The following is a 27,765-nucleotide window of genomic DNA, read 5'->3' on the forward strand; positions in this document are numbered from 1 at the left end:
CCCGACACATACCCAAACAGGGAAGTTAGAATAAAAAGCACTTTAAGTGACAAATTCAAGTCAGGAAATCCACCAACATCCCAGAAAGTGATCTATGTAGAGGATTAGACTAAAAGTTAAAGCTGATCAACAGTTAGTAAAAAAAAAAGAGGTAATTCCACCTACTGATGAAAGGATTGCATATTTTTGTTTTTGTTATCCATGTAATGTTGGATTGTTTTCCTTGTGACAATGGATAACAGATTTTTGTCTACTTTGTTTATGACTCTACATGCATTTAGGACTGATTACAAAGTATATGTTTTGATCAATATATATGCAGAGAAATATAGAAAATTCAACAGGAATCACAACCTTTTTAGCACCACTCTTTGTGCATTTTTATTTCTCAGTTGTCTCTTTTTGATTGCTAACGCTGGCAAACTTCAAATCCAGACACCTGTGGAATAGCACATCTTGAACAAGAAGCCACTGGTAATGTTTAGAATTCCTCAGTTCAATCACTTTAATACATTTCCCAATAAAAGCTTTACAGTGTCCCACAACCAAATTTTACAAGGTTTGCCTTTAGTCCTCCATCTTCAGTCCACATGTTTCCTGGGATAGACTACACATAATTCATTATGTGTACGCTGAATGAATTATCTTTTATTATGCTTCAGGGGAAGTGTAATATCCTGTTTTTGGAAAAGCTCTAATACCACACTGAAACCAACCAGCCCTGGGCCTGAGTACTGCTGAAACCAAAGCCACGGGCCCTATGTGATAAATGAAGTGTCTTTTTGAGTGTGCTTCAGACTTTGCCTGAGAGTATGGTACTGATTTCAGAGGCAAATGTATTCCCTTTGGCTTCTGCTCTTTTACTGAATGAGGATTTTACTCTGCTAAGTTGTTGTTGTGAAATGCAATAACTCAAGTTTGTGCCATGTTCATACAATCCATTACAATTTATTCTTCTCATGAGATTGCTGTTAGCCGCATTAAAAATTTGACTCTGGCAACAGTGTTTAGTCATTTATGAGTAGCACTAACATCTCCTGAGGATGGGGACACACAAATCTTCAACGAATGAATTCCAAATCACTCAGCAAAAGCTTTAAGTTTTGTTTTTCGAACCTCAGTCCATAGACATTCCCCTTTGATGACCATTTCTGTGTGCTTTATGAGGGTTACATATTGGAGGAAATCTCTCATGCTCATGTCAAAACTTGAGGGTTGTTTTTCTTGACATCTATTTCAAGATGTACCCCTGATATTAAAGAAGGATTGGTCCAAACATGGCCCACATCTGGAGTTGGTCATGGATGACTGCTTTATTCACCAGACCTTTCCCATATCTGCATTTTCTCTGGGCCTTTGGGTTATATCTGGCTGTCTCAGTCAGCACTCATCATCACGCAGGTAAAAGCTGATATATGATATCTGAGTCACATTTGGCATGCAAAACACATGCCATGACCCAGTTTCGGCTCAGCTCATGACCTTTGTGTCACGTCTGGCCTACATTCAGTGGGGATACATGGCACTGAAAGGATCGGATTATTGGCTAAATTACAATAAGACTGAGTTGCTCCTTATTTGAGCAAGGTTAATTATCCTTGGATATATGGCGGTGAATGAATCGAATCATAGGCACAAAGCATGTCATACTCCGATATGATAGGTGGCGCTGTACCCATTTCAACTATTGCTAATAGAGCCACTTCTGGTTGACCGCTTCACCACCAACAACAACAACAACAAACTCAGGCATTCGAGAAAACGGCGAACGAAGAGTAAGATGAAGCTACGTCCCTCTACATTTCGTTTGTGATGAGCTGCTTATTGTACAAACGCGATGCACAACGGCGCATTCTCCATCACGTTGTTTGTTTCTTTCCAACGGCGGCGACAACAACAGTAATATCGTCTCTTCCGACTTCCGTTTCACGACCCACGGGAAAAAATCTCGAGCATGCGCAGAACGCAAAGTCTAATTCACCACGTGCTTCACCCGTCAACAAGCACGTTTGATTTGACTTTCAACCGAGTTATCTCAAGGTCTTAATCCGATCGCGAGTAATCCGATCCGATCCAATTTCTTTTCCGATTAAAGTGTCGACAGTAATTTGGCCAATGATCCTATCCTTTCAGTGCCATATAACCCCACTGACTCACTTACCAGAGCTGTAGCTGAAACAAAACCGCCTAAAGAAGCCCAGATTGCACCCAAATGTGTTTCACCGTTAAATATACTACCCCTTTTGTTTGAAGAAATGTGACAAAGTTTATATGGCAAATCAGAAAATAAAATCCATTATTAACTCGTAAAGACAAAATGGGAACTATATTCAAGGGTGTAGGAATGAATTTAACATGGGGGGGACACATATCGGAAACCTTGTTCTCATGCACCCAGGTTCAAAATCTGCAGGCCAGAGCAGCAGTGGCACAAGAGCGCCAGGTAATTTTGGCTCTTACTAGGGAGCAGCCGCTGGCCACCTGGTGACCGTGCCCCACAGTGCTTCTAGTGACGTTTATGTGGCAACACCTGTGCAAGCCTCTGATCTAAGTCAGCCAGACGCAAGACTCGGAGGCGCTGGCTCACTTGTGCCAATGCAACTGGTTGTCCAAGCTCCTGGTCTTGTCCAAGCTCCCGGTCTTCAGGCAGACCCAAGATTCAGCGACTCTGGCTCACTTGTGCCAGCGCAAATGGCTGTGCAAGCTTCTGGTGTCCCACAGGCTGTTCAGACGGGTCCAGCATTGAGCAGCTTGAGCTCTGGCCTGCCTGCGACAGGATACTCTACTGTCACTTATGTGCCTGTTGACGTAGGATCCGATGCTGGCAGCTCTGCAGCCTGGATCTGCCCAATCTGGACTACAAGGTAAATATTCTGCTTGAAGTGTAGATGGCCCAAAATGCAATGATGGGAAGCCTAAAGGTCTCTGTGCGTTGCTCATGAAGCCAACAGTAAATCTTGCTTAGCTCTATTATGAAGCAGAAACCTGCTGTGTTTAGTTTGAATTAGATTTTTGTTTTAGAACATATGTATTAAAACAAAAAATCACAAGATAATGCACAGGTGTGTAATGGCTCCCTTCTGCTTGGAGTAAAGGGCCTTTACTTTAAGCAGGCTTACTGGGTCACCAAAGGGAACCCAAGCATTACACCTGTGCTTCTCGTTTGGTCTGCTCAAACACTCAGCAGAGGGGTGTGGTGCTCTCAACTTAAAGCCCTCGGAAACTGGGACGTCAAGACTCACTATATGTGCTATCAAAATTTCTGCTGTGAAGAGGACTAATTATGAAGGTTCTCCACACAGAAACCAAGTGGGCTATTGCTCAGCCTCACTGACATTCTCCCTGCAGCCTCTCTGCCACCACCTGGCCCTGTCCTCCAGTCAGGGGAGACCTCCAGTGACATGAAGGAAGCTGAACTCGGGAATAACCAGCAGCAGACCAAGGAATTCGGCTAGCCAGATGACCGCCAAGTGTCTGGACCTGGATCCGCAGCCGTACTCGTGCCACGCTTTGGTGTGGGTGGTTCTCCTAACTTTGACTACAAGCTCCTGTACGGCATGTACCCCTCTGGAACCTACAGCACCTTCAGTCAGCAGCATGAGAAGGGCAAAGACTACTTTCAGGACATCCACTATTTGAAGGAGCATATTACTGACAGCCATGGTTCTGGGCAGCAGAAAAAGTTCTTCCCAAGTGCCCGCTACAGCTGAACATGTGCCAAGGGTATGGAAAGAGCAGTACCTGCAAATTATGTATTTATCTCAATGCTTGAACTAACGTGGTTCTGTTTCAGATTGGAAAGCTGAATCCCAACAGCATAAGATTCTTTTTAGTCTGAATAATATGTCAAACGATCTAGCTTCAGGCGCTCTCCCAGAAGTTAGCTCCTCATTTAGCTTTCAAATTTCAAGCCAGCAGTCTTTGCTCATAAGCGATCCAGGAATGATCTCTTGCATCTAAGCGAGAGGATGTGTTGACGCCATTTAAGAAAAACAAATAAAATAGCTTTTAAGACTAGTTTGTCAAAAAACAAATAAATCAATTTATTCCATGGATTATTCAATAGGCCTATTTGACTTGTTTTAATGTGCTCTTTTCCTGTTTTTTACATACGCTTGTTTGTTTTTTTATTGCTGAGTTATTTCACTGTTATCAGCAAATGGCTTTTTAGTGTGGTCATTTTACAATTCTTGTATTTTGTTTCATTCAGTGTTTGTGTACTTTTTAATTGCTATATCAAACATTGAGTTACAGTTTGCTAGAAAAATGCTATATAAAGGCTTAAGCCCTGCAAATCCCTGAAATGCTCCAAGGAAGTCTTAAAGGGGACATATTATGGTAAAATAACTTTGTTTTGTTTTTTACCGCCTGTGCTTTAAGGTCATGATTTAGGTGTCTGAAGTCTATAGCTTTAAGTCTATAGCCACTAGAGTGTTTTAGGTAAATCTGGAAGAATAGACTCACGTGTGTTTTCTGCATTAAATTTCACACCAGATGCTCAGGTTTTAAAGACGGGTGTATAACATGTATGGATTGCAGTAGTGCCCCTGAGCAAAGTACTGCCTTACTGCCGCCAGCATACTCTTTGCTCAGCAGACGAGCTCGAGCATTGATCCTTGAGGCAGGTTGACAAGCGCGCTCCTTAGAAAGCGTGCCATATCTTTGTAACGTAGCCACAATGGTTAAAAGGAAACTTCACTTGACAACAAACGCACATCTGTGAACAGTCGGTGGGAGGTCCACCTGTGAGTCCCACCAGCAGCAGCAGCGGGCTGATGAGCCCTCCTCCTCTGTGCCACCGTCACGCGTTTCCCTGGAAGCCGACAGAAACCAGTCGCTCGTCCTCTGCGCCTCAACTCCACGATACAGTGGAGGAATGCGTGGCAAACCCCGCCGATAAACAGGAGTTGTATATGGGAAACCTACCTTTTATCGAGCCCAATTTTATTTCGAGTATGGTAGTTGCGTACTGCTGTAGATAAAGGCGTTATAAAGATGTCTCACCAGCAGCGGCTTGTCCAACTCTCTGCCGCCTCGCTCGCTGTGGTCTTCGGCCCGGGCGACGAGAGTTTACGCGCCGGCGGGGGGAAACTCAACGCCAACAACGCTAGTGGTCAGGAGATTTTTGCGGACTTTAAAGCGCAAAACCTGCGCAGTTTCTGGAATAAGAGACTTGTTAAGGCCATAGCAGAAGTTTCCTTTCAGGGATGGATGGAAAACTTGGTGCTTTTCATTCAAGGAAACGCAAACAACCTGGAGGTGCTGAGAGAAGCGTGGATGCGCAGGGCTCTGAGGTCACCGAAGGGATTCATCATTAAAGCTGTCGGTAAGTAAAATCACCAGCGATATTTCATTTACTAGTGGCTGAAAAAAAAAAATCAGACCAGCATCCTGAACAGCTGTTACGCTCATGTCCGAGTACAATATGTTGTTTCTCCTCAGAGAAACTATTTGTCCCTTAGAAACCTGCCTAAGAAAGCCTTAGAAGAATCTAACCATTTGTTTACCTCTAAGAAATGCGCGAAAGCTATAAACTCAGACTAACAGAAAGCTGACAGAGAAACTTCTTCTCTCCTTTTTGTTGGACCAACCACAAATTTGAGTTAAAATCCAATGGCAAAAAAAAGTTTATTGTTGTAATAAAAACGGAATATGTTATGATTTAATTCAAATCTGCCCATCTACTCTAAACAACAGGTTTGAAGAATATGTGTCAAATATCTTGGATTTTGCAAAGTAGCCTATGGAGGTAGCAAACGTGCACACACAATCAAGAATGACAGATTTCTTTTCACATGCCAACATTGCTAGTTTTCCCTATCCACACTGAAAAAAGTCTAGTCTTCCCTTTTTGAAAACAGTATTACTGCAGACTGCCAGGATGTTTCTTAAGCGTCTGACGCCTCAGATATTGTCTAATGACTGCTTGACCACTCGGCCTACCTTTGTTGTCAACACAGCGATGTGTGATTATCAGTTGATCAGTGATTGCTTGCAAATATCCATGCAGTTACTTTTGCTCCACTTTTCTGGATGTGCTTCAAAGCAGCTGCGCAGACACAATGGAACTGAGATGGAAACCTTTATGCAGCCCTCCTATAGCATGATCTCATGGGTTGTAAATGTCTGACAACGGTGGCTGCTGGAGAAAATGACAACTTTGTGTGAGTGTTTGACCAAATAGCTGCATTCTTATGAGATTCACGAGATCTTTTGTCTCACTTTAAAACTTCAGGCTGCAAATGTCTGTGCACTTGTGCTCAAAAAGTACAGGTAGAACACAACGTAAGAATGTAAGTTTTTGTCTGCTCACAGTTCCAGGAACACTGGCCCTTTGGTGAAGCTGCCTTGCCCCGCATCATGATCTGTCTGATACCGTGTTTTGGCTTTTCCGCTGTCTACCTCCTGACCTTGTGTCAGTCCGTCTGCTCAGCCAGATTGAAGCGCAGACAAGTAAATGTAGGAATGTGAAGGAGAGGAAGAGACCACACAGAGGGAGATCCCAGGAGGGCGTGGAGTGACTGAGGGTGGGGGGGTGAGGTGGGGTGGGGTGGTAGAGGCTGACATGCCATCCCGCTGTGAGACAGTTTGTGGCCCGAAGCTTCAACTCAGCACACATGTGGGCCAAAGGTGATGCTGACTTATTATTATGTGCAGTGGCGGCTTCAGCGGTGTATAAAGACATGCATGAGCTCACAGTCGCATGTAAGGCAGACGTCAATATCTCAAACTCTTCCTGTTTGAACTTCACACCAGAAACTTGTAAGCAAACACGTCTGTGTGTGGACATGACACCTATTTCTCCTTCTTAACAAATCCTTCAACTCACACTGCAGCAATTTGTATGGAAATCAGGGCTGGCAGGCTGTCAGAGCCTGGTTTACGGCCTTCTGGCTGAGAATTGGTCAGCAGTGAATCACTGAGCGACTGGCTGCCAACCGCAGCCGCTTTTCTGTTACCAGGATTAATGTCCCTCCGTTTCATGGCCAGTGAGGGACTCCTAGATTTATATCAGACATGGACTGAAGGCCTTAACATTGTCCTGATATAAATACGTCAGCGAGAAAACAGAAATGTTATGACTTATGGGCTACAGTGAATTTCAAACAGCCCTATCTACTTTCCCAGGACAGAGCAAGGTTGAGACATGCTGTTACTACAGGTAGGAGCGTTTTTTGTTTTTTTCTTAAAGAAGAGTTAAGTGGCTAATTCAAGGAATATAATGATTAAACTAACCAGATGTGGTTAAAGTTGGTTGTCAGTGTTGTAAAAATGAAGAGAGACAGAGAAGACGTGACAAAATGTTGGGACAAGCAAGCACAGCCACATATATCTCACCAGCTCTGCCTGGTTATCAGAGCTAAAAGCCTAAGTCTACAGCGGACTGTCACTCCCTCGGCCACTTCTTCTGAGGGGAGATATGCAGGATGGGAGGTGCACAGTAGATGGGGAGGGTCAGCGGGGAGTGTGGGGAGCGGCGGTGTGGTATGGTGAGGTAAACATACAGGGTGAGGAGTTGGTATGAACAGGCTTTGTTATCCATGTGGGAATGGGCCCCACTGGTACCGGGAATAACCTCTCTGCTTTGAATCTGGAATGCCTACAGGGTGTTTCTCATTCTTTTACATTTACTTATCTCTTCATCCTGTCCATTCAAACCAGCATAAGGAGAGTCAACATCCTTCGTGCTAGCAGTTTTGTTGGCATTCTGTGGTAGGTTTACAGTAACTTTGCTTATCCCTATGGGAAACACAAAATATAACAGTAAAGATGCAAAATAATTGTTAGGGTTTTTTTTGTTTTTTTTTCAGGTTTTGCACAAGAAATACCCCACAAATTGAACTTTCCATCCACGCTGTTGTATGATCATTGAAACCATTCATTACATCCAGGCATTTTCACGCTCTTTTTACAACATATACAGACTAAAACCACCAGCAGAAACCAAGCTACATTAATCCACATAATTGATGATTTTGTTTTGCTAAACTAATCCGGAGTTTAGGGTTTATATACAGTAATCAGAACATTGCCTCAGAAAATGTTCTTGTTCACTTTATAGCGGGGAGTTTGGTGACATGCTTTACAAACATATCTGACGTGTCTGTTAACTGGGCAATAAGACAGAATGCATACAGCTGGTTTTTGCATGAAGACTTGAAGCAGGAGCAGACAATGTGACCCATCAAGTCTAGAAAAGTTGATATTAGTTTTTGTGTTATTGCATTTTGAAATCCCTAACGTTCACAGAATATTGAGTGAGACCTGGTGGTGACTCTTCTGTCACCCAAAAGAACAAGATTGCGAATAGAAGTGTTTCATATGAGCTTTCTCTGCGAGGTGGCTGAGCGTACTTTCAGAGGTTGGGTGGGAAGTTCACAAAGCAACTTTGATGTTGTTGGAATACTTGACAAGGATGCCTGTCTTTAGAGGTTTACTTGGCACAGCCAGCTAGGCAGAGAGACAGGGGTTGACCCAGGACTGGCTTGAGGGATTATATATCCCAGCTGTCCTTGAAGCAGCTCGTAATCTGCCTGAAAGGAGCTAGAAGAAGAACGTCTTTTCTCTCCTTGTTTCCCGCAATATACTGCCTGGGTATAATGGGAGTTGTTGACCAGGCCACATTGTGTTGTCATGTACTGGCATCTGTTGTCACTCTATACTAGTGTCGTTACTAATACCACCTAGCCTGGCTGACGCGTCCACAATCTCGATGAGATGGTGGTCTGGGAACTAGGTGTGCATTTTCTCGTATTTGAGGCGTGGTTTACGAACGCCTAGAGCCGTTTATTGGGCCCTACGAATGTCTATCAAATGACGTCAGGTATTTCCCATGCTGCTTTGCGCGCGATTCATAGCCAATTGTATCACTTATACCAGATGACGACAGAAATTCGACGAGGAAGAAGAAAAAAATGGAAAATAAAAGTAAACTTGCACTCTAAGCTACTTAAATTGACAACAAAGTAGGCCTATATGCTATATTCTACATGAATTTTTATGTTGTAGAGTTGTGAATTTATTTTAATAATGGAGAAATTGAGCAGCCTTGCTTTGTTGTCTACAGTAGTAGCTCAACCCTCATCTTACTTTGAAGCTCCCAGAAGTGACGTCGACGTAGCTTTAGCAGCAGAAAAGCTATCAGGCTTGTGTTGATAATAATAAACTCCTGGACTATGTACAAACTTCCAAATGCATCGTTTTGTGAGTACAGACCATATTTGTACTACTGTAGAAGTTTGGTTTCATGACATGTGATTTTAGTGTGGTAATTTTGGAGATACTGCCAGGGTCCGTTAGCGCTTGTACTAAGCTATTCGGGATAACTCAGTAACTCAGCTGATGTTCAGCCAATATCGGAAAAACTTCGGGTGGGCTACTTGGCTGGATGTCACGGTTCAAATGACCCTAGGGTGAATCTACTCCGAAACACTTTCTAAGGCTGCATTGAAAGGTAACGTTGTGTCCGCTGTCATGTTGAATTAACACTCTACAAGCTTCGGTGTAGCGCATAGACGTCGTCATCGTCTTGCTGCCCCCCCCGTTCTGTGATTGGTTCCCAAACTCTGGCAAAAATAAGGGCGGTGGTTTCCAGGCTGACTTTGCAGTGAGAATGAAATCGAGCGCAAAGCAGCATGGGAATTCCCAGGCTAAATACCACCCTCAATACCAGCAAACCTTGAAATACTTGCAGATTTTTTTATTTTTAGCAACACTTCAGGGCCCCAAAAATGGGAATTGGGACAACTATGGTGCCTGAACCTGTGATTACGATGATGTTGTTTGGCAGCTATTGCTTTGACTGCTTATTCAGTACACATTATTTTCTCTACCATGTAAATAACACCATATGGTTTTGTTGCCATGGGTATAGGATTGATTTTCATTGGAGGGGGTCTCAACATTCTTATTCTTACGACTCGCGCTCTTTATTTGAAACCAAAAGCTTCGTAATGACAGTTGGCTTGTTTTGCATTATTTAGAAAGTCTGCTGTCTCTGTGGCAGGATGAGCATGGACCACAAGGTGAAACGTTTATGTTGTCAGCCATTGTTGTAATGAGGTGTCCTGTATCCTTTCTACAATCATCCGCTTTAAACTGCCCCTCATTCTTCCTGTACTAGTACCTGAAGGGGTCTTCTTGTTTTCTCCAAAGCACAGAAAGCACTGCTGGGTCATACTGTACGCCTCCCTCAGTGTTAATTTGGAGCACCAGAACATGCCTAGGCTGTGCTATTTAAGCTAAGTTTCCTTTTTCAAACTGTATGTTTCATTGAACTTGCCATACCATGAGGCAGTGAAGCATTCCTGAAATGCTTCATTTACTCTTTAGATCATTTCCTGAGCTCGTAGCTCAGCAAGCCTCATTTCTGTCTTTGCTTTTCACTTGAAAGTGTTGTATTTTCGCACAAGGGGTGTTGCCTTTCATGAGGGTGTTTTGTCAAAGTCTCAAAGCGCTCCACTAATGGTCATAACTCTTCCAGATGTGGGCTTATTAAGCATGACACCCCCTTGCCAGGTCCAACCGACTTTAAATGGCCCACCCTGTCCTAACTAAGCAGCTGGGGTCAAAGGCTAGAACCTTGTTGCTAACAAGCCACCCTGAGGTCATTTAGCCTCAGAGGCTATTTTTCAAAGACAAACAGAGTAACATACATCAATACAGTATCCAGGTGTTCTTCACTCACTGGGTAGTGGCTCCAACACCAACCCCACCATGTTCCATGCTTTCTTCTATGAATGCACAAACAAGTTCTAATTAATACTTTAAAGGAGCTTATTGTTAGAATATTTTTTGTCACACTGTAAAATAATCAATGTTATGGTCGCTTTGGTAACCTTTGCATCCTTTTAGCTACTACTCTTTATGGTGCTGGCTCTGAAAAGTGGATTTTCTGATCCAACTGAATTTTTATTTAAATGAAAATGTATCAAATCATAATATCTGCAGACTGGGAAACTTTCAATAAATACCTCTTTGTGTGTATGTGTGAAGCTTTGTTCTCAATGCGTGCCAATGCAAGCCTTTGGTTCTTTTTTCCAAGCAAAATGGAATCGTCTATTGATTTCAGGCTTTTTAAATTTAATTATACAGATTTGTCATGCTATAGAAGTTTTAGATGTATTCCAGAAAGCTATTTATTCGTGCATTCATTTTCCAGGGTGCAACCCTGGACAGGTCACAGAACATATATTCGGTTTATTTCATGGGACCGTCCTGGTCATCTGAGCTGTCCTTGCAACAATGCTTGTAGAAGATAAAGAGGCTCCAGCAGTTGTATAACAGCTATATGTTATACAGAAAACGTGCTCCAACCTTTACATTATGACAGAAGACGAGAGTTTTTCTCATAAAAACAGTGATCGAGTGTGTGTAAATGCAGCCATATCCTAATCTCTTCATGCCCAGCAGCATGGGGGTTTGTATGTTGAATTCCCGTGTTGCTGTATTTGACCAAAGAACACGCAATTTCACTTAATATTGTAAATGAAAAGTTGAGTGGAGATTAATAAAATCGTAATATTATCATCTTGGGGGCAGTGGGGACAGTGGGGACATTGTGTCTCTGCATTTATTTGAATCAGTCTTTCCGTCTAATTCCTTGGCTTGATGGTTTACGCATGGCTTATATATCCAGAAAGGAGAAAGCATTGACATTTATTCTCAGATCTGACCCCTTGCATATGTTAAAATTGTGTGTGTGCATGATCCCCTGAGCAGTATATAATTTGTTCAACCACATTCTTCCCCCAGTGTGAATCAGGCATATCAGCCTCTGTATCGACCTAGCCGGAGCAGGGGAGTGGACCACTGCCAACAATAACAGCTGAGGAGTTTCCTCTTTATCCTTCAGCTTATACGCCCGTGTCAGCGGACATTTCGGTTTCCCTCATGGGACTTATCTTTACCCACTCTCATGTCAGACAAATGGTTGACACAGAAATCAGACTAAATTGCATTGAATTTTTGCATTACTATTACTTTTTGGTTTCCACACATGGTGTTTTCTTTGCTTGATTGAATAATGATAAATGCAACGGCATGCTGACATTGGTTCTGTGGTTGCTAAATGCTGTTATTGTATTTCAGTAGTGAAACATGCTTTCAAGAACCATGCTGAGCTACAATGGATCAAATGGAGCATACTGGACAGGAGATCTTCCCTGGATACAGGGGTAATTAATGCAGGAATATGCTAGACCTTGGGCCCAATTAAACATTAGGTAACCTTTTTTTTTCATCTGCAACAAATGACTATTACTCTTGATGAACAGGTCCTGGAAACTCACTTAGATTGTGCAAATAGGTGTTATGGTGGAGAAGAGTGAGCGGACGAATGCCTGCATGCGTGTAAGCAGTCGACCCCTTGTTCAGTTTCTGGTTTTCTGCAACTTTTTACCAAATCAGTCAAATTTTTTGTTTTGTGGAAATGGGAAGAAAAAAACTGTACGTTATATATAATGTTGATATAATGTTCATTTCATTTAGTGATATGCATTCCCTTTTGGATTTCATACCTGCAGTGCATTTAAAAAAAAAGTCGGTACGGTAAAGTTTTACCACTTTGTGATGTGGCCATTCATTCTTACAAAGTTTAAAAAATGTTCTCGCATTAAGGAATGAAGCGTTTTAGGCATTTTGCTCCATCTTTCTGTCACTGTTGCATTTTTCAGTTGAAAACTCTCCACGCATCCTCGGTTGGGGACAGGTCGGGGCTGAAGATTGCTTGGGCAGTGGTTTTCATTGTCCTGTTGAAAGGGTGTCCATGGAAAAGATGGCATTTTGCTCTCAAATGTCAAGGAACTTTTGTGCATGAATGCTGCCATTAGAGGACTGTAAGTGAACTTTTCCAAGAGGTCTTATAAATATATATATATATATAGGATATACAGTACATTTATCCTGTATGATCATGTTGCTGACAGTCTTGTTTGTCCTTTTGGTCCTTGGGCTTAAGTGCACAGCGTCTGTTTCTTCTAAAAGAAAACTGATTAGTTTGACTACTATAAACATTTCCACAGTGTGAATCCTCTGAGCCCGGACATGTCGATGCTTCATCTGGTCCAGTTTAAAGTGACACGAGTGAATGTGACCCCAAATTGTAGTGCATGAAGAAGGCTTCATGCAGTAATTATTTACTCATGTGCCCTTAACTGCCCCTTTTAGTGTGTGGTGAAGGCCTGAAATGTAAAAAACTATGTATATTGATAAATTACATCAACTTAATAGGACAAAACATGAAATATGTTTAAAATGGAATAAAAGTTTAAAAAAAAAATGAATGTAACAATAACTGCTTTTTTTAATCGAATTTTTTTTATACCAACTTTGTTTAATTCCTGACCTAATTGCAGTTACTAGTTGAATGGAATAACCAGCTTTGAAGCAGTGAGGCTTCGGTTACACATAAAGAAAAAAAAGCTGAATGCAGAACACATTTACCACTCTAATATGAGTCAGGTTGTGAAGCAGCCCCACACAGGTGGATCACAGTCTAAAAATCTAAACAACATTAAGGAATCTGTGACTTAATCAGTTGCTGGTGAAGGATTAGCAAAGACAGGAGAACTCTGTAGGTTTGTGTCCAACATAAATATCCTACTCACAAGATCGAGGCTGAGATTGCATTATGTTCATTTTGATCTACGGTCAAAGAAAACAGAGAAAACATTCGCCCATGACTGTAACTGTAACAACTATTCATGAAGCTTCCTTTAGGAACAGGATGGGATTTCCTGCTATTTCTTGTGGAGGAAAGAGAGCATCCTTGCATGCACTCGATTTTAAAAAACAAAACAAAACAAAAAAAAAAACATTCTGATTCCTACTGTCGTAATGTTACTATCTTTTAGAACTTATTCAAGTTGAACAAGCATCTTAATTGGCTTCCCTTATTGAGAAAATGCTTTTGCCTTAAGGAGAAGCCATTTTGATGGGTCACCAGAACTTCTGACCATAGACCTGTCTTTTCTTTTTTTCTTGAATGGGATTTATGTTATTTAATCTTCTTTGTTCAACAGTCTCACAGTTAAAGGCGGTTACAAAGTGATCCAGTATCCGTGTATCACTTTGTTCATTTGTTCAGGCTGTTATTTCGTGAAGTGTTTCAAATTTACCTAAAGAAAAGTCCTCATCTCGACTCTTGCAGATCTTCAGTGAAGCAGACGGTTTGGTGAAATTTCAGGGTCAAATATGTTTGCAGTGTGTCGGTGAGGTCTTTTTAGGCTCCATTATTACACGTTGTAAAAAAAAAATAATAACGATTTGTTTTGTATTGGATATACTGTACATCATCTCTGTTTAGCCTGAATATAAGAAGAACTGAGAGCACACCGATACACTCCCACTTTTCAATTTTCAAGAAACTCGAAGCATTTCAGGCCTTTATTTACAGAAAAAAAGTGTTTACAGTGTTTTTTTTCCCCCTTGTAAATTAAGATTTCTTTCCCGTCCTGTCATGTTATGTATAGTGATTTTTATGATTACGGTGTATACAGTTTAAGTTTTTGAAAGATTGTTTTTTTTTTCTATCGCTCTGAAAGAGATTTGAAGAATCTGAACAATTATCCCCAGCTGTGTCATGTTGGGTGATTTATTCTGAAAGTCAGTCTTTCAGCCTCTGGAAATGATTGTAAACATTCCTTTTTTTTTATCTTCATGAAACTCCCTGTGACACAAATCTAATCTCTCGAGTATTTTTCTTCTTAAGCATCTTCTATATCATGAAAAAAAAAAAAAAAGGCCCGATTCAATGGCAAACCTGAAATGTCAAAGCACTAGCAGGTACGTGGGCATTGGATAACAAAGGAAAGGTACTGTTGAACAGAAATAGCTTACTCTGGAGCAATGTTTGGATCTATAAAAGTGGATGAGAAACAGATACAGGGTGTGGTCCATTAAGCATGAAGGTTTTAAGTAAAAAAATATCAAGCTTTTAATGCGTCTCCTGGCATTACCATGTGTTGGTATCATGTTACCAACAAGTCAGCCAGGAGTTTTTTGCTACAAAACACAGTCCTGTCTCCCTTCACCATTGTTACTCGTCTTCTGTAAAACACGTGGCCAGGGTAGCAGGGTTTTTGAACTCTAGCTCTTGAGATGGGAGCTGGATTGCATTTTACATCATTTTAACTATGATTCAGATGATAAAAAAGATTACTTAGTGACATTAGAATAGCAGTGATTTGTCGTACTTGATCTGTGGTAATGAAGTAAGTGAGCGAAGATGCTTTAAACTCAGTCAGTTTGAGGAGACAGCCTGTTTAATTGAAGACGGAGATTAAAAGTCAAAGGTCTTAAAGCTATAACTGTTTTACAGATACCCATTCTATATTTCTGCTGCTATTTCTTCTTTTGCTTTGGCTTTGTAATGCATGTGGCAGGTCGGTACCACAGTAAAGGTTTCTATGGTGATGAGAGTCAACACAAACCCGGCCTGTGTTTCTATTCATTCTATTCAAGTTTTAGCTCATGAATGCTCTTTTGTTGTGGATTTTTTTGTATTTTTTTTTGGTGTTATCTGTTCTTCAGCTGTTTACTTTTTAAGTGCAGCGTTCAGAAGCCAATGGTCATACCCCGACAATCGCTGTGTAAATCGACACATTCACTCAAGTACTGATTGAAAAGAGGTCGCAGTCCAAATTTGACTCTTCTCCTCCCACCTCAACACCTCACTTAATATTTAAACACTTGCACTCAGAGATGCTGAGCCATCACTGAGTCCGATTAAATATTTACTCAAAGCCCAGAGTTTGGGCAGAAATGCTGGTTTTATTGTTTCGAATCAATCAATCAAGCTCAACAAAAGATTCTTCTTGCAGACATTTTTCTATTTTATGCTAAAATTGCTTTCAGAGTGGAATAACAGGAAAGAGCACCGTTGGTCTGGTTGTTGAGACATTTGGGCTGTTGGTGCTTACTGAAGAGATCTTTTCACCTAGTTTATTGGGCCATTTAACTGCAGCACCCACATCTGTGTATTCTACGGGAGTGAAAGACACAAACTCGTAAAGCATTTTAAAAACATGCACTGCACTCACTCACACACGTATACGAAAGGGAACGGCGGAGTAACAGAGGCCTGCAAGTCTAGAATACACAAAACAAAGTGGTTGTGAGACTGGGAGGGAGTTGGGGCATAAATTACTACTAGCATCTACTCCCATTACACTAAATCTGACTGTATGAATGTTTGACATTGTCTCACTGGAGACTTAAATCTTTTGCTTACAACCTGCAGATGCACTGAAGCATGTCTCTCACAAGCTCTCAGCCAACAGGAGACAGGGGGGTGGACTTTGCAGTCGATTTCGCTGAATGCCGTGCAGTGTGTCCTTAATGAGGGAAATAGAAGATAAGGTTGTTTGCTAAGTGGAGTCCAGAAGATTAGACGATTGCAGGACAAGATTAGTTGGTGTTTTTTTGAGAGTATGTGTCTTCTGAGAGGCCTTTTTAGTGAGGATTAGTTGGAACAGACCTGGTATTTCGGTTAGGTTTTACCTGCAATAGCACGAAGGTGAGAGGCCAAGGTGTGCTTGACTCAGGCACAGGTTGTTCAGCCATTTTTATTGAACGAAATGCAGTCAGTGTCATGCAGTTTGCCCCATATTTATGTTTCTTGAACACTAACAACTGTTTATAAAAAAGACATCAGTGAGGAAGTGTCGTAAAGCTGCAAGGGGGCCTGGTTCCAAAATATATAAAAAACTATTGTGTACATTTATTTACACAAGTCATTATAGTTCCATTGGCTGGACTGAGTCCCTCTAACCTGTGTGCTGGTATTCTTTTTAAAAACATTGAATTCTTGAGTAGATATTATGCCTCAAAGAACCATATTTTTGCCTCCAGGTTTGCTCATCAACAATTAAGAGGCAAACTTAAGTGAAGAAACAAATTGGATAAAACTACCTGCGACCCTGAATAGGATGATGGGAAATTAATGTACGAATGATTATATAAGCTGCATTTTGGGAAATGATCTTTGAGTTTTCTAGTTAAAGACTGGATTCCCAGTTGCATTGGAGTCATGGCAGATGGGACATAAGAATAAAAGAAAGCATTTAATTGGGTGCATACTTATTATTAGCACATAATAGACACTCATCATAGACAGTTAAGTCAGGCTAATTTCAAAGCGATTTAGACAACTCTCTTTTGTATAGATACACAGGAGTGGAATTGATTTATTGATTAAAGTGTGTCCGCAGCTGCAACACTGGACTGTGTTTGAAAATCTTTGAGACAATCTGCTGCTTTTACGTTTTTTCCGTGGGAGATCATAGTACATCTAAGTATAGCTGAAGTGATTGTGAGTTGACAGTTTTGTTGGGCTGATATTCAGTCACAATTTCTGATGCATTTAGACGTCCGACAAAAGAAAGATATGTGAATGAGAGCAGTTTTTTGTGGAATTCAGTCATATTGATATGCACTTACACTTCTCTGGTTTTACAAATTGATGCCCACTTTTTCTGGTGGTTATTCTTTGTTGGTAGCAGCTGCGTCTGTGTACTGAATGGGGAATGTTGAACATTTTGTGGAACACCTTAGCCGGTTTGGATCTGCTTGAAAGTATAAGTGCAGAAGTAATTCAACTCCCATTTGAATTGTTTCGGTGCGTTAGTAACTTTGAGAAGTTCAGTTTTGTACAATTTCAGTCAGACCAACATGTTTATGTGCAGTGTGTGCATTTTACTGAAATCTTGCTGTACTGTTTGACAAGTGAAAGCGGATATTTTGTCTCTCTGTCACGTTTTCTGCTGTCGGGGGCTGAAGATGATTGTGGAAAAGGGAGATTCATGTGCTGTCGTTGTTAGCAGAATGGCAGCCAAAAGCTTGAATTTTGAAATGACAAACAAGTTGTTGTGAATTCTTTGTTTTTTTTTTGCTGTATTGCGTGTTGGAATGTGCCTCAACTGTTTTTCATAAAGATTACCAGATACTCCTAGTCTTTAAATACTACATATTAGTGTGACATTGTGTTCTATCCATGTTAGCAACTGATTGAGAGGTGGACAATACAGGGGGGCTTAGAAAATGTGGCTTAAATTGTCTCTTGTGTCATATCTGGAAGGCGTTTGCCTCCTCTGTGTTCAATACAGACAATGTAGACATAAGCTGACATCTGCATGAATGTGCCTTAGAAGGTCGACAATATGAGCTATATAGTTTGGACTGTGAAAAGTTTCTTTTTTTTTTTTTTTTCAGAAGACTGAAGGTAATGCAATCATGTTTTAAATGGGACTCATGCGGCTCCAAGGCGCACTGAACAACACAGCCATGTGAATACATGTGGCATTGATCAGTGTCAGCAGCCTAAACGATCTCAGAGGGGAAAGAGGAGAGAAGGTCTCTGTCAGTCATCTCTGCAATGTGAACAGTCAGCTCCAGGCATTTTTCATTGTATTCCCCAGGCAGCCATTTATACTCAGATAAATAGTTTACGACATGGGAAGAAATAGTTTTCAGTCTGCGCGGGACAAAAAAAAAAAAGTGATTGGAGGCACATTTAAAAAGCTTTAATTTAGAATTTAAATTTTTTTTTTTACATAGTGACTTCTTTCAAACTGTAAAGCTACACTCCGACTTGCAAGTCAGGCTTTCTGTTAGGCTTGTTGTTTGCAAGTCCTGAAGATATCATGGTGGCTCGGTAATTTTTATTCACTTGCCCTTCCACAACAGTTTTCCCAAGCTGAGAACAACTAACCCCTCAGATCCCCTTTAAAGGGTCACATTGAAGTGTGGCTCCTTTCAACTTGCCTTGACACAAGTCTCGTCCTGTTTTTACTCTCGAGCTGCTGTTTCCCTCCTTGTGGCACAGGATTTCGTTTCCATGGCACCCAGCTGGGTATTCATGCTGTGTATGACAAAGGGTGTAATGTGTGCGTCCCAGTCTTAGATTACAGGAACACAGAGCTCCATTCCCCCTGGAGAGAAGACGGTTACAACAGTGATCCTCCCCGATGGTCACGCCTTCTAATGTTAGACTCAATAAACTCTAATCCTCGTCCTGTCCTATCTTTCCATTGCTCCAACTTTTTCCCACAAATAAACTGCTGCTGGCCTGTTTTGTTTTTTCTTTGCCAATCCTTATTTGCCAGTGCTGCTGTTGAGCTAGAATTAATCAAACAACATGTGGGAAACCTTTTTTGAAGTACAGATCATATCAGCAGGTGCCTGGCAGGATATCTTTGAACCGAGATTACAGCCTACAGAAATTCACTCTGCAAAAAGAGAGCACTACCTTATTAATTTCATGTTATAAACACAGCATTTCCTTTTCTCTGACCCTATCACATCTTATGCCTGTTTTCAGTGGTTATAAATGGTTGCTCCCGAGGACAGCCTGCCAGACATTCCTATAGGAAGTTAATAACAATGAGGAGCAGCAAAGTCAGCAGCACTAATTCACTGCAGAGGGAGACTGCTATTGAGATATCCGCTCTGAGGTTTAGTCGGCTTACTGCCTTGTCTCAACTGAGGGAACGCAGATGTTTTTTTTTTTTTTTTTTGCTTTTACAATCCCTCAGGATCTGTTTTAGAAAGAAATACTCCTGTCTGTGAGCCTTATGAGCTTTAAGTGAGCTCATTGGGCTGATAATGGGACTTTTTTTTTTCTTTAAATAACTGAGCTTGGCATAATTTTTTCACTGAGGATTTTCAATTAAAAAAAAAAAAAAAAGTCAAATCATTGTAGCTTGATTAATATCAGTGTGAAAACAACAGTGTTGCCAGATAGAGTGTTTTAAGTCTTGTTTGCATTTATTCAAGAAGGTAAGACATTATTTTGAGCACGCTTTGGGGTTGTAGGCCTACTAATTAGGCATTTTCTACTAAAGAACCTATGAAAATGTTTGGGCTTATTCTAGTAAATGTACCTCCTCCTCTTCTTTTGGTAGTTTTACATCAGTTCTGAGATCTGTAGATAAAAGCCTGATATTCAATAATTGGTGACCACTGATCGCTGGAATTTGATTATTTTTTCCCCATTTAGAATATGCTTCTGCCCTTTTTCTGACATAAAAGACCTCCTTAATGAAACATTTGCTCATATAATAGAAGATGGAACACTGGTTTGAATTAAGTATATTTTTGAACGCATAGTTCTTGTGTTTTTCCAAATAAGTGCAATTGAAACTTGGGCTACCTTCATGGCTGTTTGACAGGTCAGATCGGGATACTCTGGGTTAGTGACTGTGAAACGTGATCTCTGATCATAAAGAGCCTGCGCATAAACATGAAAATAGATTTTGACAAATTATTCGTTTCTTATCAAGCTTTAGTTGCCGTAGACTTGTCTGGATCTCTCAGTACGTGCGTCATGCATCTGTCTTCTGTAAGGCCTCACCGTGGCACACATATGATTCATTGTATATTTTCCCTGCCTCGGACATAAGTGGTTCAAGTGTGAGGGTTGTAAATGTTTAGTTTACATCAAGTGCAAGCTTGGCGATGTTTTCGTTGAGCACCCCAAGGGCTGATGGGAGAATTGCTCACAGTCACACAGACACGCCACATGTTTAAGTTTAAGTCTGATTCCACACATGTATACACAAAACGTCGTCGTCAACGCCACTAGGAACTTATGAAAATTATTTAAAAAAACAGGGAGGAAAGTGCTTCAGTTGACAAGTAATTTACCAAATTCAAGTATTTGTGTTCGTACATGTTTGTGATGAATGATGTTTTAGCTCTTATGTCTGTTTGTCATGTTTTATTTTGAAGTTTCATTAATGTGTTCTCAGCCCCTTTTTTCAGCCATTCTGCTCCTTTTATTAACGTGGTGTAGCTGATTGACTAAAACCAATTTTCCACTACTGTGGGTAAGGTTATGTGCACGGCCTTGTGTCTGCTATTCATTGAAAGTAGGTTTGTGTTTGTGGTAACCCAGCCCAGATGCTAATCATTCATCACCGCAGAGTCTGGTTTGTTTTGGTGCTTTTATTGTACTCGCTCCTCACTTTTAAACAGAGCTGTTTTAAAAAAAAAAAAGCAGACATTGTTTAGTATGTCAATATTTTTAGATAATGGTTGCCTTTATAAAAGAAATACAGTAACTGCTTCAAAAAGTTTGCATCAGCAAAGCAAACATTTTGGTTTCTTGTTTACAATATCACTCAGGAGTTTGTAATGTGTTCCCACTTCAACAAAAACTCGCATTCTTATCTCAACCGTGACCACATCAAATATGGGCCTAACTTCAACCATCACCAATCTTCACCTAAAAATGAACATTAACGCTCTTCTAAAAACCAAAAACTAACCACCCAAGTGTTTATCTTCGTAGATAAATATTTGCATCTCTCATATTATTTGGAGACACAATATTCTGGTTTGGCAGACCTTTAGTTTTACATTTTTAAGTGGCACCGGTGTCCTGTTTGGACATCTTTATTAGGAAAATGTGCTTTTCTTTTTTTTAAATCAGGTTTAACTCCCCTTGCACAAAGGGAAAGGAAAAAGAAACACCCCTCCACTGGTGTTATTATTACCTCTTGTCTCTGAACAAGGTAACACATTGACCAAATTAGAGACTTTTATGTTAGCAGGCGAGCAAATCAGTTATACCATGTCAAACATAGGATTCCGTTTTGATGCCCTATCGTACAAGCAGGCTTTTGCCAAGAAAAACCCACATTTTCCTGAGGCAACGTAACCACTACATATTGCTTCAATTAGGTTTGTCCATGTGTGAAACTCATGTTGATTGTTTTTAAAACTGAAATGCGGTGTTTGTAGAATGTCTGGTTAGCTTTAAAATGACTCCAGTTTTATGATTCCAAAGCTCTGGTGTGTCTGTCTCATGGACTCCCACAGTTTGCTCGCATCAGAGGAAGACTGTCAAGCAGAGTGGTGGGATTTCTTGTGGGCTGTACATGTGCAGAATGAGTTTCATCATATTTTTACATGATGCTCCAAAGACCCTGACTTGTTTATTAGCCCCTCTGCCTCTCATGTTTTTGTAGGTTTGTAACCCGCTCCTGGACGTGTGGGGCTGTATGATATGGGGGGCAGGACATTTGTTCTGCCTAGCAGGCAGACCTGTGGTCTTTTCTGTGGGAGTGATGGAATTCTGTGGTGTGTCTCAGTACTGCTGGAATTTCAAAAGCAGTCAGGCATGGTTCATATAACTCACATAAATAGACCACCGCGGTCATGATTTAGAAGGTGGTTAAGACAAGAATGTCAACTTCAGTACTTTGAGTTGTTGTTGGCAGCATCAGTCAAAGAGAGACCTCCCTGGCCCAAGTGTGTTTATACCCCCTGAGGCAGGCCCACCTGTTTCACCCAGTCATCTGCCGGTGTGTTGCTTTGGTTTCAGGTGATCTGTCCCCAGTGCAGATGTCCCCCGTTCCTCAGTCCCAGTTCATTCCCTTGGCGGAGGTGCTGTGCTCGGTCATCTCCGACATGAACTCCACCCAAATCACTGTCAGCCAGGAGGCGCTCATCAATTACATGAGCAAAGCCCATCCAGGTAATCCATCAAATATCCCCTCAGCTTGCATGTTAAAGGAGCAGTTTCTTATTCTGGTAAATGCACTTCCAACCCTGTTCCTAAAAGCTGTCACAAACGTGTTTGTAATGCAACTAATTTATGTCTTGAATTTAATTGGACGTAAGTACAGAAATAACTTCATCCTTTCCTTTTTTTAATGTTTTTTATTCCTTAATGTGTGAAATGCCCTGTATTGGTGTCTGTGCGGACTGATGGCAGGAAAGTTCACCCAGCAGACTCCGCACACAATATGTTGGCATTTTCTTGCCAAACCACCGTCTTTCTGTATTACCTCCTGATTTTGGAATAAGGAGGGCCTTCCCGTAAAAAGACAGCCTGCATGGTATCGCCTCCCGTCTCTGAGGAAGATCCATATATTTCCCAAATTAGAAACATTCTTTTCAGTCAGCGAGGAAATGGTTTATACTATGTCTAACCATTATTACAGTTGATTTGTCAGATCATGGGAAAGTTTCCAGCAGTTTTCATAGTAGCAATCTGTGCTCACAGTGCTTTTCAGTGTGAGCCTGAGCATCGGTTTCCATTACAGAATAATGCACTGTTTCCACTTTGATGAAATGCCGTGGGCCTAAAGATCAATGCTATTGAATATTGTTTTTTTCAGTCTTGCCCTGTGTGTAGATACATTTCTCCAGATTCTTTGAATATTTTAATGTTATGTATCATAGATAGTGACATCTCAAAATTCTTAGCAATTTTACATTGAGAAATATTATTCGTAAATAGTTTAAATATTTCCTACACAATCTTTCACAGTGGAAAGTCTGGAAATTTGTTCCCCTTGTTTTTTTGTTGTTGTTGTTGTTTGACAACTGATCAGTCTTTATGTTTTTTTCTTTTAATATTTGTGACTTATTGAATGTTGGGTTTAAGGGATTTGACAGCACTACTTTATCTTTTTAATTACTTATAAAAAAAATAAATGCATAATAAGACCCGTCTGTCTGTAAAATATAAGCCACTCCCATCAGCTGGCTACATTAGCTGAACAAAGAAAAATGACTGAAAATAGGTCAAAATACCCAACTTGTGTCTGTTCAGACTTGATGTAATCTGTCTAACACCTGTAAACATTTAATATTTAATACTGTAAATGATTTGCATTATTATACCTTCACTGCAGGATATACAATTTGTCTTCTTTGTTGTCCCTAACACTGTTTCTGTGTCTCAGGGATAACCATTCCCACTCAGGACATCCTCTACAACGCACTTGGCACTCTGATCAAGGAGCGCAAGATTTACCACACAGGCGAGGGCTACTTCATCGTCACGCCTCAGACCTATTTCATCACCAACAACATGGTCAGAGAGAAGAACTGGTGGACTTCTGGTTCATCAGATGATCCCCCATTGCCCCCTGCCATTACTTACCTTCTTAGCAACGATATCTGTGTTGAGAGCACTCAAACCCTCCCTGTGGCCCACTGCAAGTCTTGCAAGTGTTTCAACTCTCTCCAAACAGCCTCGAATATCGCTGCAACTACTGAAACAGCCACTGTCCCACCCTCAACTGTCCCAGACCAGCATTCTGTCACTGTGTCCATTAGTGAATGCACAGGGAAAAGCTTAAAGTGGCCCCGAACATCGGATCACAAACTCACAGTGCAGCATCAGTCCACCTCCACAGCGGCTGATTGTCAGGCGAGCGAGATCAGCAAAACAACTGCCACGTCTAACGCCACTGGTCGTAAAGAAAAAGATAACAAACCCACAAGGAAATTTGGTCTCAGTTTATTCAGAAGGAATGGAGCTAAAAAGGAGAAGCCAAAGAAGGAGTATGCATCGTTTTCAGGCCAGTTTCCTCCAGAGGAGTGGCCGGTGAGAGATGAAGAAGACTTGAACAATTTACCCCGTGACCTGGAGCATGCCATCATCAAACGTATCAACCCTGAACTGACTGTGGACAACTTGACACGTCACACAGTCCTAATGAAGAAGCTGGAGGAAAGGAGGGAAAGGGGGGTAGACAAGGTGTTAGATAGGGGGCTGGATAAAGTCGATAAGGGTGTCGATAAAGGAATGTCTACTGACATCCTAGCGTTTTCAAAACACAAGCATCACCACTCGTATAAAGCAGGGGGAGGGAAGAGATCTTCTCAGAAGGCCTCTCGTAGCAAGAGGAAGGCCCACTCATCCAGAGAGAAGCAGAGGGAAAGGGAGAAGGAGAGGGTTAAAAGTAAAACTCATATATGTGTGGACAATTATCCAGAGGGAGAGGATTTGATTCCAACCAGGCTCAGAGTGGAAATCCCCGTTGATGAACCGGATCAACTGGAAGAGGGTGGAGCTGTTGAGGGAAAATCTCTTTATAAAAAACGCATCGAGAACCCTTTCCAGACGCATCCAATCAGGGATGCTGAGAACATAATTACCACCTCCAGAGAGCATAGAAGACGAGACGTGAAAGAGGGCAAGGCCTCTGGGGCGGGGCGGAAAGAACGACCTGGCCACCGCTCCAAATCATGGGACCCACATCGAGCCAAAGCGATGGCAGCGGATGGAGAGGATGCACTGAATCTCCCATCATCTGAGGACAGATACGACTGTACTCTGGAGAAGGACTTTACTGCTGATCATCCGCTCCAACTGGACAAGAAGCTCACCAGAGAGCTACCGTCAGACTACAGCGCAGCCTACCCACAGAGCAGCACGCTACGGATTGAAGACAAGGTCCGACATCAGAGCGAGGGAAACAAGGAGAGCTGGGAGGGGGAAAACAAAAATGGGACATTTCAGGTTGCTCAAGATTACAAAAATGTGCCAGACCAGAGCCAAAAGAGAGAAGATGGTCTTTCTAACATCCAACAATACTCCAACATGAATACCATTCACCCTGCCCGTCCCTATGAGCTCGTCATAAACCACTCGTATGACCCTAATCTTCCGTGGCCAAAGCCCTCTTTACAGCGTAAACATTCCCTCAGACTGTCCAATCAACAAAGCAAAGATGTTCAAAAGCCTGATGAGCTCTCAGAAACTACACCTACTGAGGACCAACAGGAGATTAGACCCAGCGAGGGAGAACACCTGGAACTGATGCCCGACAGCACTCTCCTAATAACAGACATTGATGGCTTCATAGAAGACGACTATAGGCTCTATCAGAAAGCAGCCGAGCCGGAGAATGACGATGCCTGCAGCTCCTTGTGTCTGAATGTTGACGAGATTATTGATGTTGCAAATGAGTATCAAACTGGTTTAGCGAACTATCGTGGCCATCAGCTGGTTAACCATGACCATGAAACTTATAGGCAACACCAGGGACCTCACAGTTACTATTATAAAACCACTTTTCAACAACCACAAGCTGCCTTCAAGCAGGATTCCTTGGACAGCCCTTTGAGAGATCTAATTTCCCCTGCAGCCCAGAGAGGAGCTTCCCTCAACCACACCAGACCTGGAGAGACCAGCTGGAGACTCCATCACGGGAAGACTAGATCACCAGGCACCCAAAGTGAGGCCAGCCCCATGGGAAGCGCATTGATCCAGGGGGAAAGACAGCGTGAAGCTAATCTTGATGTGGACTGTTCGGAGGCATGTGAAGTGACAGACAGTAGCATATTTGATTACTGCCAGGCTAGTGAAATAGAATCCGACTCTGAGACTGTCCGGAAGTCTGCCGATGAAGGTGACGGTGAGTCTGCTCACTGGGCAGCTGATGTGGAAGAAGTGCAAGAGGATGACTTTGATGACAAGGGTGTTCTACAGAACTACAGAGCGGTCCAGAGCACGCCAAGTGGAGCCAGAAGGGCAGAGGCTGGGGAAATGGTAGAGAACCAGAGCATCACAGGAGACAGTGGGATAGATTCCCCTCGGTGAGTGCCTCTCTTTATAATTGTCTATGTTGGCTATGATAAAGTCCTGTAAAATCATTTTAGCTTCATTACGAAACACCTTAACACCAGGGATGTCCAATAAAGGCCACTGAATGTAACAGCTAACACATACCACACATACATATCCTGCAGTTAGCCCACACCAGACTGTAATGGCCTACATTTTTAAGTGGCTTTAGGCAAAAATAAACACAGTACCGAGGTTCGTTAACCTCTGGGTTGCATGTCTGTGGTTGGCGTTTCTTTTCTTATTCTTTCTTGTGGTTTTTCTTTGAAGGTAAATTGCAATAAAGCTGAACAAACACCTTGTGGCCAATTATAGCATCCAGTGTTTGGACAGAAGGGAGTCATTTCTGATGATTATACGTAATTGCTGTGCAACACTTAAATACTCATTTTATAATCAAACAGGAAGAAAAGACTTATTTTCTGTCATTGAACTCGCCGTGCACCTGGGTATGTAGGTAGTCGGATGGAGTGAACGAACATGTCACACTTGGTATGTTTTGCCCCTGCAGGACCCGCGTCAGTCTGGGATCCAGCAACACCGTCATTCTCGAAGGTCTTAAGAGAAGAGGCTTTTTGCAAAACCTGGAGAAACTGCACTCAAAGAGCAGCACCATTCGACCACAGAGTTCCCTGCTACAGCTCACTCCAGTCATGAATGTATAGTAGGCCTCCGCTGAAGTGTTGGAGCTGACACGTTTCAGCCCGTTGTAAACCATGTGCTTGAATCCCCAGTTATATGAAAGTCATACGGTCTGAAATGTATTCAGTAATGAGGGTTTGCATTTTGTTGCCTACCTCATGCTGATATCTATGACGACAGAGGTCTGTGTAAAGATGTACAGTGAAAATGTGTCTTTGTAAATCACTTTAAGATATATATGCTATGATGTTATCCCTCCATGAACTAACTTCTGTATGTGCTGTTGAATAGTCCACATTCTATGATATAAATGCAGCCTTCTTTCTGGTTGAATTGTTGAGAAGAGCCGTAACTTGTCCTAACGTTTCCTTGTTTTGTACCAATTACCCAAAATAAAACTGTATATATCCAAAACGATGTACATTTTTTTTTTGTCATAACATAGGTCTTGATTAAGTGATAGTAATATAACTCAAAATTAGGAGAATAAAGTCTAAAAATGAAGTATCTTTATTAAAGGACAACGCTTAAACCTGCTCGATTAAGAATAAACGTTTTAATGCTTACTAAGATTGAATAATTAAATTCATGTGACACTTTTGATCTTGGGTTAGGAGTAAATGATCTGTGATGTCAACAGAAGCACTACTCTGCACTCGGACAGATGATACCTTCTTATTTCTAAATGTTACACCAACAGCGGATCCCAATCTTAACCGCTGGCTTTCACAGACTAAAGTCAGTCTTCAGCTGTGAAA

At 41.6% G+C, this 27,765-nt stretch overlaps 1 protein-coding gene across 1 annotated transcript; it reads left to right on the forward strand.

Moving 5' to 3' along the window:
- Positions 1-4,831: 4,831 nt before the first annotated feature.
- stox1 (storkhead box 1) lies at positions 4,832-27,410 on the forward strand. Its single transcript, XM_075484318.1, has 4 exons — positions 4,832-5,326; positions 22,325-22,477; positions 23,694-26,337; positions 26,877-27,410. Exons 1-4 carry the CDS (start codon positions 4,996-4,998, stop codon positions 27,028-27,030), a joined length of 3,282 nt encoding a protein of 1,093 aa, XP_075340433.1. The 5' UTR covers positions 4,832-4,995; the 3' UTR covers positions 27,031-27,410.
- Positions 27,411-27,765: the final 355 nt, after the last annotated feature.

This window comes from Odontesthes bonariensis, chromosome 2 (assembly GCF_027942865.1).
Source record: "Odontesthes bonariensis isolate fOdoBon6 chromosome 2, fOdoBon6.hap1, whole genome shotgun sequence".
Classification (NCBI taxonomy): domain Eukaryota; kingdom Metazoa; phylum Chordata; class Actinopteri; order Atheriniformes; family Atherinopsidae; genus Odontesthes; species Odontesthes bonariensis.

What these genes read in the sequence shown, in the direction of transcription:
- stox1 (XM_075484318.1), top strand. Translation starts at nt 4,996, where the DNA reads ATGTCTCACCAGCAGCGGCTTGTCCAACTCTCTGCCGCCTCGCTCGCT. An exon ending in CATGAGCAAAGCCCATCCAG is followed by an intron (nt 22,478 to 23,693) that starts GTAATCCATCAA and finishes TCTGTGTCTCAG; the next exon opens with GGATAACCATTCCCACTCAG. An exon ending in AGTGGGATAGATTCCCCTCG is followed by an intron (nt 26,338 to 26,876) that starts GTGAGTGCCTCT and finishes TTGCCCCTGCAG; the next exon opens with GACCCGCGTCAGTCTGGGAT.